Source organism: Copadichromis virginalis, linkage group LG11 (assembly GCF_057382275.1).
Source record: "Copadichromis virginalis isolate Kocher_CV1m ecotype Utaka linkage group LG11, C_Virginalis_male_GT1.1, whole genome shotgun sequence".
Lineage (NCBI taxonomy): Eukaryota > Metazoa > Chordata > Actinopteri > Cichliformes > Cichlidae > Copadichromis > Copadichromis virginalis.
This window is the reverse complement of record NC_140628.1, coordinates 11,258,034-11,268,273: the sequence shown is the minus strand read 5'-3', so window position 1 is coordinate 11,268,273 and position 10,240 is coordinate 11,258,034. Positions and strand designations below refer to the sequence as shown.

General features: G+C 39.2%; 1 protein-coding gene across 1 annotated transcript in view; it reads right to left on the bottom strand.

Moving 5' to 3' along the window:
* Window positions 1-1,669: 1,669 nt before the first annotated feature.
* mtbp (MDM2 binding protein) overlaps window positions 1,670-10,240 on the bottom strand; it is a 40,680-nt gene continuing 32,109 nt past the window's right edge. The window contains exons 15-24 of the mRNA XM_085473150.1: window positions 8,881-8,974; window positions 8,629-8,787; window positions 8,047-8,142; window positions 7,681-7,944; window positions 7,411-7,568; window positions 6,067-6,179; window positions 3,720-3,833; window positions 2,334-2,399; window positions 2,201-2,256; window positions 1,670-2,016 (exon numbers count right to left, since the gene is read on the bottom strand). Of these exons, the coding sequence (XP_085329276.1) occupies window positions 2,218-2,256; window positions 2,334-2,399; window positions 3,720-3,833; window positions 6,067-6,179; window positions 7,411-7,568; window positions 7,681-7,944; window positions 8,047-8,142; window positions 8,629-8,787; window positions 8,881-8,974 (1,103 nt within the window). The 3' untranslated portion in view covers window positions 1,670-2,016; window positions 2,201-2,217. The remainder of the gene's footprint in view (window positions 2,017-2,200; window positions 2,257-2,333; window positions 2,400-3,719; window positions 3,834-6,066; window positions 6,180-7,410; window positions 7,569-7,680; window positions 7,945-8,046; window positions 8,143-8,628; window positions 8,788-8,880; window positions 8,975-10,240) is intronic.

Below are 10,240 nucleotides of genomic sequence, written 5' to 3'. Positions count from 1 at the left end.
AAACATTTATTTTATATGTTGCAACAACAGATGGCCAACTCATTTAATCTTTGCTGCACTCATTTAATGTTCCCACAGAACAAGCCTGTAAATCATTTATAGTCCCAAAATCAAAACCAAGACCACAGCATTACATTAGATTTTGTAGATATAATATCTGGCAGTGGAGTTTTTGCTTCAGAGAAATTCAGTTTTGTTTCTGTCCTCTTTGAAAAATATCTGACATCATCTTGTGGCATAAATATGTACAAGAGAACAAGTTTTGGTCTTCATACTGGGAGTTTGAGCTAAGCTTCCCTTATCACTTAATCCCAAGGACTAACGATAAGAGTCAGTATTTAGTGCCTCGTTCTCTGCTCAGCTACAAAGTATTTTCCTTTTCTGGTCATTTTTCCTCCACACAGCTTGTGTGACGCAAATGTAGGAGGGATGGCGTAAACTGTTATCTTTTTTTTCTTGATTCATGCACAACTAGTACATGTAGATAATACAAATCTAGTTGATACTCGTAGTACTCATACATACTGATGGTCCCACACTCATTCTGTTCCCACAAACACATATCTATGCACAGCATACCTCACTGATGCACTGGTGTTGATAGGGTACCAGGTGGTGCTGAAATAAGTGCTACTTGACTACATTTTTCTGCTGAATTATGGCAATGATTGCATTGTCTCAGGCTCGCCACTGTTTCTCACAGTACTGCCTGTTTAATAATTTTCAACCAGTCTTCCAGGCAGTGGACTGTGGGTCAGTTAAAACGGGAAAAATGAAAAAGAAATCTTTAAAGGACTGCAAATAACTCATAGAACCACCTCCAGCAGCAATAGCTTGAAGTAATCACTTTCTGTATGACTTTATTGTACAGAAAGTGATTTTTCAGATAACTGTGGAAGAATTTTGAACAAAATTATCTTCTTTATATCGATAATTTAGTTCATTGAGGTTTGGATCATTGCGACACCTTGATTTTTCTCTTTCAGCCATTCTGTTATAACATTGTCCTGTTGCATGACCCCACCTGATATCGTGGTTGACTCAATAACTGCAAAGTGCTCAGGTCCTTTGGCTCCAAAACTAGCCCAAATCATGAGGATTTGGTACTGATATGCTATTTGCTTTTCACCAGAGTGCCTCTGAGTCCAAACAACTTGATCAAATTATTTCTGTAACAGTACATGAGCCTTCCACACCATATTTGGCCTAGCTGGAGTCTGCTTCTCGTGCACAGTAATAAAACAGTGTATAGTCATCTTGTTCCACCAGATAAAGTAATATCCAGACAAAAATCATCACAGAAAAAGCTGTTTTGCATGTTAATTTGGGAATCAGAAACCTGCGGTCAGCTTCTCTTTGGGGGGAAAAAAAGTAATTGTGGTACCAGTTGTGAAAAGCTGGCTGTGAGTAGTTTTCTTTATAAGGATGGTGAAATTATAGCAGTATGTTCCTGATGTGTTTGAAATCAAACCAAACTACGACAAGCTGGACCGTCAGTTATAATTAGCAAAGCATATTTTGCTGCACTGCTGTTGGCTTTGTTTTCATCGTCTGCACAACAGCTACCATCCAGAATGGGACATCATCATCATCATCATCATCATCATCTGTTTTTGGAAGACAACACCAACTGCAAAGCTTATTGTATAGTTTTCACACAGACACAGTGTCTTTCCTGGGGGTTAAAGTGCTCCCACATGCATTTATTGTGATAAACAGGAAAATACAAAACAAAAACATCTGTACATTCATAAAGGCAAATTAACAACCTAACAACGACAGTAATTTAGAATAAAATAAGTAGTGGGAGTTAGAAAACTGCTACAGAGAAAAGACATCTTCATCCTGAAGCCAGCATCCAAAGCCCTTGGGGCTTCTCGGCAGGAGGAGCAGAGTGTATGTAGATATGAGTGTTTTTCTGTTCTTGGCTCTGGAGCAGCAGGAGTATATGAGGGTGGATGAGCACAAAACCAGGCACAAACAAAAGCTTAAAACGACAGGCTGCTATAGGGGATCCTGAAAAATGAAGGAAAACCAAATTAAATAAAGGATTAAGTTGATTAAAACAGACTTAATGTAACAATTAGAGAACCAATTTGGAAAGGCTTAGAAAGTCCAAATGTTGTCATGAATGTTTAAAAAAACAAAAACAAAGACACCACAGAAAATTGACGTTTTGAGCCAAATTCCTCTAACCAACCTGATTTGTTATCATCTTTATTGTTTTGAGGTCTTCTCCAATACCCAATCAATGACCTGCAACAGAAAAATGTGATTATAAATGTGTGACTTGAAAAACTAAACCAGAGAGACGCTAATGTTTGTAGCATTACCTGCTTAACATTGCTGCTTGCTGCCTTCCTCATCTCATCATGCAGACCCCGAGATGTCTTCAGATCCTGGGAACAAGCATCAACAAAGCTCAGTATCAGATCATTTCCAGCTGGTGGATTAAAAGCTGTATTTTTCTGAGTTCATAATACCATTAATTTTGATAGGATCTCCAACACCACTGGCTGAAATGTAGCCTCAAACCATGACAGAGCTTTCTCTGTGCTGTAAACACTCACTTTTGGATCTCTCTCCTGACCTCCTCTGTACATATTTGTAGATGAATTGACCCAAAATGTCTAGTTTGGATTCTTCACTCCGTTGCCACTGATTTTCAGTCCTGTTCTTGTGTGATTTGGAATACCTCAGCCTTTTCTCCCTTTGTTATGAATGGCTTTCTCGACAGGCAGCCTTCCACTGAGACTATTTCTGATGAGGCTTCAGTGAACAGTAGATGGATCAACTGAAGGGCCAGATGCATCTGTTAGGTCTTTTCTGGATTCGTTTCTTGTTTCTTAATGAGATGTCTTGGAGAACCTGTTTTAGGTCTCTTCTTTTGTACTCCACTTGCTAAGTTTCCTCAGGTTTTTTAAAGGACAGTAAGACATGTTGAGATATGCCATATTTTCAGCCAATTGCTCTTTAGGAATCAGCTTGTTAGTGCAAAAATAATATTTTATGCCTGTCAAACTGTGCTCTCTTTGGCATTTTGCTCTTTTTTTAGATTCAAGTAAAGAAATGGGAACACATTACGTGTTTGTGACAGGCTGCTAGTAACAAAGTATTTAAAAATACAATTTAAAATTGATTCTTTGTCAAGTTTTCTGTTATATGTAGACAACACTTGTTCATCCATCAAGTCAGGGGATTTTCTTTGACGCTTGAATGATTCATAGGTCAGTGTGAAGTGGCTTAACAAACAAAAAACATTCCTCTGAAAATCATCAGAAAGCACTGGACTGAAAGTGAGTGAAAAAGCAGCCAAATGGCGAAAGAAAACCTTTGAAAGCCTGGAGAATTATTGCTTTAAGAAAAACTGGCAGCTCGAGACTTTTACACAGCACTGTAAACTTAGGTTCCCTGTAGTGTCTTAGAAAAAGGCAGAAAATCTTGAAATTAACATCGATTTATAGCTATTTAAGTAAAGGATCTGAGTACACTGTGAAACAAAACCAGATGATTAAGAAACACAAGGAAGCACAAAGAAATTAAAAAGTGAGTAGTGGGAAAAAAGGCTTTTTTTAAAGGTTCCAGTTGCTGGCATAGTAAGAAGGATACAGAAGGATACAAAACAAAACACAAGTCCTGGAATCATAGAGTAATACAAATAATGAAAGTGTCAAACAAAAGCACAACACTGACTCTGAGAGGGCAGTAAAAAGACAAACCTTGAGATAAAATTTCGAGATATCAAACAGTCTTTTGCTGCAAGCCTCAAAGCAATCATGCTCAGCAGTGATCCCATGGTGTTTGAGTGTTTTAGCTACTACCTCCTGCAACATCTGAGGACACAGACAGACAAGATAGACACACTTTTGTATTAGTACAAGCAAAAACATTAAATCTAGTTCTGTTTATTCCCTAACCACCTAACGCAAGCCTGGTTCAGAGAAACTAAATTTAGCACAGCTCCCTTTTTAGAAAACCGAGGGATGTCAAAATGTCTCGACTTTGGGGGACGTCCTTACATGAAAACGCACGATTTTACATTCGCAGCATGGAGGAGCAAACATACAAATATTTCACCGCTAATTGCGACAGGATGAAGAAAAAAAAATGAAACAAACAGACCCTGCCTTTAATCTTGTCACAACAACTGTTCTGAGTAAACACCATAAATTATTGTGAGAAATCATTGGTACCATTCAGTCTCACGAGAGGAGTAGAAAGACAGCTTTTAATCTCTGTCCTGAATAAACTGCTATCATTATTTTTCAATAGGACCAACTGTTCTTTCCTATGCTTGGGTTTGGATGATAAGTGTGTTTGCATAGTAATCAGAATTAGAACAAGTCAAGGTCAGATTGCTTGCTGTAGGTGGAACAAACTAAACTGGGAAGAGGTAGGTGTGCGTGTTCAATTGTATATGTGCATGTGTCCATTAATGTGTTATGGTGTCTGCATGCTGCACATAGAAGTAAAAGATGAGAGAGAAAAATGTGTCTGTGTGTGTGTGTGAAAATGTAGGCAGCAGGTGATACGATAACAGTATTGTTGTTAAAGTGGTTCTGCCGCAACATTGTGATGCAGCCCACACATTCACAATGATTGCATGGAAAATATTACACATTTATCTCGGCTAGAGCTGCTGCACAGTTCTCCTCTGTAGTAGAAAAACTCTCCCAGTTTGTCGTGTGTTTATCTATCACCATCTGTGTAGGCCAGGTGGCAATTAGGCGAATTGCATATTTACTTAAGATTTTTGTACAAGTAAAAAAAAATGGGTTTATTGCTAAATGAGTCGATATTACAGGAAAATTGCGGCTTATTAAGGTAAGCTCTGCTCATTAAAACTTGGCAGCAGACTTGACCCTGACCCACTGGTGTCAAGACAACCATCTCACCCTCAACGTCGCAAAGACAAAGGAGTTGATAGTGGACTTCCGGAGGTGCAGAGAAGTACACACCCCCATCACCATCAACGGCGCTGCTGTGGAGAGAGTGAGCAGCTTCCGGTTCCTTGGCGTACACCTGGCTGAGGATCTTACGTGGTCAGTACACACAAACAAAACAGTGAAGAAGGCCCAGCAGCGCCTCTTCTTTCTCAGGAGACTGAAAAGATTCGGCATGAGCCCCCGCATCCTCAGGACCTTCTATCACTGTGCCATTGAGAGCATCCTCACTGGATGCATCACCACCTGGTATGGCAACAGCACCGCCTACAACTGCAAAGCTCTCCAGCGAGTAGTGCGGTGCTCTGAACGGATAATTGGAGGTGAGCTTCCCTCCCTCCAAGACATCTACAGGAAGCGGTGCCTGAGGAAAGCGGGGAGGATCATCAAGGACTCCAGTCACCCCAGCCATAAACTGTTCAGACTACTTCCATCAGGAAGGAGGTTCTGCAGCATCCGGTCCCGTACCAGCAGACTGAGAGACAGCTTTTTCCATCAGGCCATCAGACTGCTGAACACGTCATAGACACCTCAGCTTCACTACTGGAACTTCAACATTATGCACTCCACACTGTATATAAATGCCACTTGTTTTGCACATATTCAACTCTGTATATTTTATATATTTTATTATTATTATTATTTTATTTTATTTTTTTACTATTTAATTTGTAAAAATGTGTATACACACACACACACACACACACACACACACACGTAGGAAAATATTTAGTATACACATCCAGAAATGCATACACTATTATATATTGTACATATATTTATTAGTTTCAGGTTGGCCATTCTTGTATTTTGCTCGTTTGTGTTGTTGTGTTTGCACATCTCTGTTGCTTGTGGGGCTCGCACACAAGAATTTCACTCGCATGTGCTGTGCCAGTGTGCCTGCACATGTGATGTGACAATAAAAAGTGATTTGATTTGATTTGATTTGATTTGAAATGCACAAACAAGTCTATGGTTACATTTTCTGTCTGGGTTACATCATTTTTTTGTCATCATTATTAGCACAAATGCTTTAAGAAATATTCTGTTTAAAAAAATGTAAAAGTAAATATATATTTTATTGTTTTATAAGAATAAAAATAAGATGCACAAATCCTCTCACCCTGTTATGTTTCTGGGAGCGTGACTCTTTGGCAAGTTTGTCCTCGCTGTGTCCTTGATGCGTCTTCTGCTGTTGACATTTAGGTCTGTCAACACAAGCGAGAGTCGCCAAGCCTGAAAAGAAGTGCAAATAAGAGAAATTATTAAACAATAAAGCACTAAAGTCAACACAGTAAAAGTCATATAGTGAAAATAAAATAGAGGAAATAAGTCAATAACAAAGAACAACAGGTATAGGAACCTGTTGAACCAATATAGTTAACTTAAACTATATGTTAAAAATTTTATTTAATTAACTGCAAAGAAAATTTGACTTGTGAAAAAAAATTAAAATTAATAAGCGATTTTGTGAACCTAAAGAAAATAAAAATATACAGGAAATATCCTTAGTTTTGGTATCTCTTAGTTTACTAAAACTTTTATTACAGCTTACCTGATGAGGCATTGATGGATGTGTTTATTAAAACCTTGGACGTCTACAACACTGTGAGTCAACTGCTTTTAAGAACCTCTGTGTTTTTATTGTATCACCTGTACTGATGTTCCTATATTTGGTCTCTGACGTATGCCCTTCGCATACTAATAAAACATAATAACTTAAATAATAATTACAAAAACTAAAATTAACACAAACTATCAAAAACTACACTAAAACTTAACATTTTCGAACAATAAAATCAAATGAAATAAAAACAAAACCAATTAGAAAATACAAAACTATAAAGTGAATGAAAGAAACAAGTATGCACATAGATAATAAAGATGAAGTGCTACCATACAGCACAGTAAATAAACTGATTCTATTAATTCTATTAATTTGCTAGAGCCCTACCACATTAACCCACCTTTACAGCTATGTATAATTCCCACAATAACATTATCCAACAGTAACCAAAGCACAGGTTAGAAAAAAGTTTAAACAGCCATGTAAGTTTGCTGGGCCAATAAGTCTTAGATAACATTAGATCTAAAAAGTTAAGATCTTTTACAGGTGTGGTCACTTTTAGCCGGATCTTCTTTCCATGAGCAAGAACAACACTGCTAATATTAACATAAATGGACTGGTACTTATATAACACAAAGTGTTTTCTTGTTAGTCTCCTTCATACAAGTGCTTTTTTCCTATGGCTAAGCATATTTAAACGCATATTCCATCAGGGGCAACTCAGGGTTCAGGATCTTGGCCAAGAACACTGGGAAAAGCACGCAGGTTGGAGAAGCCAGAGATCAAACCACCGACCTTCCGATTAGTAGGCGACACTGAATGTTAATTTAACCGACTCATCTGATCCTAACACAGTCCCAAGTGTTCCCTCCCATGCGAGAGTCACTTTTTTCGCTTTACCTGATGTCGGTCTTGTGGCTGAAGAGGAGGAACTGTTTACAGAGGAGGTGGACTGCGACCTGCTTGGTTGTCGTCGTAGAGACCTAATGGCAGGATGTGTCCCGCTGCTGCTGCTACTCTGAGAACAGAGGGAGTCACTGCTCTCGGACTTTGCCAGCCTGGATCAATCAGACAGATGGATAAAAACTCTTTAAAGCTCCTCGCCATCCATCCTTAATTTTATAATATCACCACGTAGCTGCAAACCAGGAGGGACATATATCATCATACCTCTTGTGAGGATAGCCTCCAACAATGTCTGCTTCCCAGGACCTGCGCTTGAGTCGTGCTACATCATTGTTCTGCAGAGTCTCGCCATCAGGCACGCTTCCTGGTTCTGACATCACAGCTGGTGAGGGAGCGGGGCTGAGGGCAAAGGGGAGGGCGCACGGTTCCTTGGAGCAGGTGGTTTGGGTCTCATACCGAATCAGACGAGATTGGAGCCGTACAAAGGCCTGGTCTCGATCTAAAGACCGCTGGTTATCCAGACAGAACCTACACGAAGAAAAAAATTATTTATAAAAAGTAAATCTCATAAAAAGAAGCGTTCACAGTTTTAAAATAGCTGAACAGTCAATATACTTTAGAGAAACTTACTCTATGCCGTGATAATGGGAGGCTGAGGCTTTGCTGAAAGGCAGTTTGCTGACTCTCCTGGGAGAAAGGTCTTGTGACAACTGGAAGGCATTGTTACTGGAAAAAAAAGCAAAGAGCATGAATGCGAGTCATAGTCAGAAAGACAAAAAGAGAGATAAACTGTTATTTGTCTTGCTTCTCAATTTAATATCGTCTTCATTAAACCACATGAACAAGTCTGCCTCTCTACACACAGAGTTTGGTCTGACAGCCTTTATTAACACTAACTCCTTACTGCTCCAGTATTTTTTAACTCAGCTCAATAATCTTCCTCCAAGGGTTGTAAGCTCACTGTAGAAGGTTAATGATTATAATCAAATCCTAATTATGGCTTCGTTTAGTGTGTGTCATGTAGATCCATCCCAGGAATAAATACATATAACTGGAGCAGATGCCAGGCTACAGTGCGTGTATGTGTTTCAGCTGTAAATCTGAAAATCTGCCAAAGAAACAAAAACTATAGTGTGTTCATATTTATGAATTTAACAGCTTAGTGCAGTGAAACTGGTGAGGTGCTATTTGAAATCTGAAAAATGATCCCACCCTCTGTTAATGGCCAGCGGCTGTAGCTCCCCCGCAGGCAGACCATCAGACGTGAAGTGTTTCAGAAGTTCTTTGGCATCAAGTAAAGTAGAAGAGCCTCTCTGGCCATCTTTAGGACCCAGCAGACTGTCACTAGAGCCTGGACCTAACAGACCAAATCTAAGGCACAGTCAACAGAACATAATAAAATGAGAAGATCAGACATTTTAACAGTTCAGAGTGAGCCATATACGGAGATCCCATCCCTTATACCTTCTCTTCTGGCGTCTCTTCTGCAAGTTTTCCACATTGTGCAGGACACTTCTCTCAGGCCAGTCAGACGGCAGCTGAGAAATGATCTGAAAACCTAAAACGAACACAACAAGCCATCCTGTTTACATCAATTCAATTGAAAACATCCATCATTAGGGAGGCGTTTTAAGATTATTTTTAAGAGTGGTTTTATGGCACACAATAATGGACACAAAGGTACACGCTTCTCCTACTTTACCAGCAAGATTTGAATAGAGGTCAGCTGCTAGACTTAGAATCAGATGCTATAGAAGTGTTTGTCTCTGCTCAACCCAGAAGTGAGAGCACACAGTAGTAAGAAGCAGGCGTTATCCATCACTTTCAAATGTTGATGAATGAGCATTCACTGCTCTTAATAGAGAATAAAGTTGGCTTTGCAGGAAAAAACAAATCAGTAACATTACACAGGCGTTTATACACTCACCAGCCACTTTATCAGGTATTAGGATGCTAGAATGGGGTTGGACTCCCTTTTGCTTTCAGAAATGCTTTAATTCTTCCTGGCATAGATTCAACAAGGTGCTGGAAACATTCCTCACAGACCAGACAGTTACTGCAAGTTTATCAGCTACACATACATGATGCAAATGTTTGTGTTGGAAAATCCGAGCATGTCAGCGATTCAGAAATACTCAGACCAGCCTATCGGACACCAACTAATACCGCTTTCAAAGTCACTTAAATCACCTTTCCCCCTCATTCTGATGCTCAGTTTAAACGTCATCAGTTTATCTTGACCTGTATGTTTTGCTTAGTGCATGACTGCAGTGAATTGCTGCCACTGATTAGATGTTTGCATTAACCTAATAAAGGGTATATTAGATGAACTAACTACATAACATAAGCATTCTCCAAAATCATCAGCTTTTACAACATTAATAATTAAACCTACAGTGCCCTTTGTCACTAAATACACAATGGACTGGATATGATAAGTAAACTTTCATTTGATGCTAGTTAACACACTAAACTCTTGGCAGTCGGGTCTCGGAACAGATCAGTTCTGAGGATCCAAAATAAAAGCAGCTCAGCTTTTTTCTGTGCGGACAGGACTGCATGTTATATCAAGACGGACAGAAATGTGATACATGTGGATACAGCAGGTTCTCTGACGAGATACGGGTGTTTCATGCAAAGTGATAGCCTAAGTGTGTTGTATGTATAAACCTAAGCCTTCTGGTAGCACTTTGACAACCCACACAAAGTCATTCACTCCTTTAGGCGATGTAGACACACAAACAGAGCAGACGTATCTAATGGATTGAAGGAAAGGACATTCCTATCCCCAAAAAATAAGGATCACAAGCAAAACAGAGTGAAT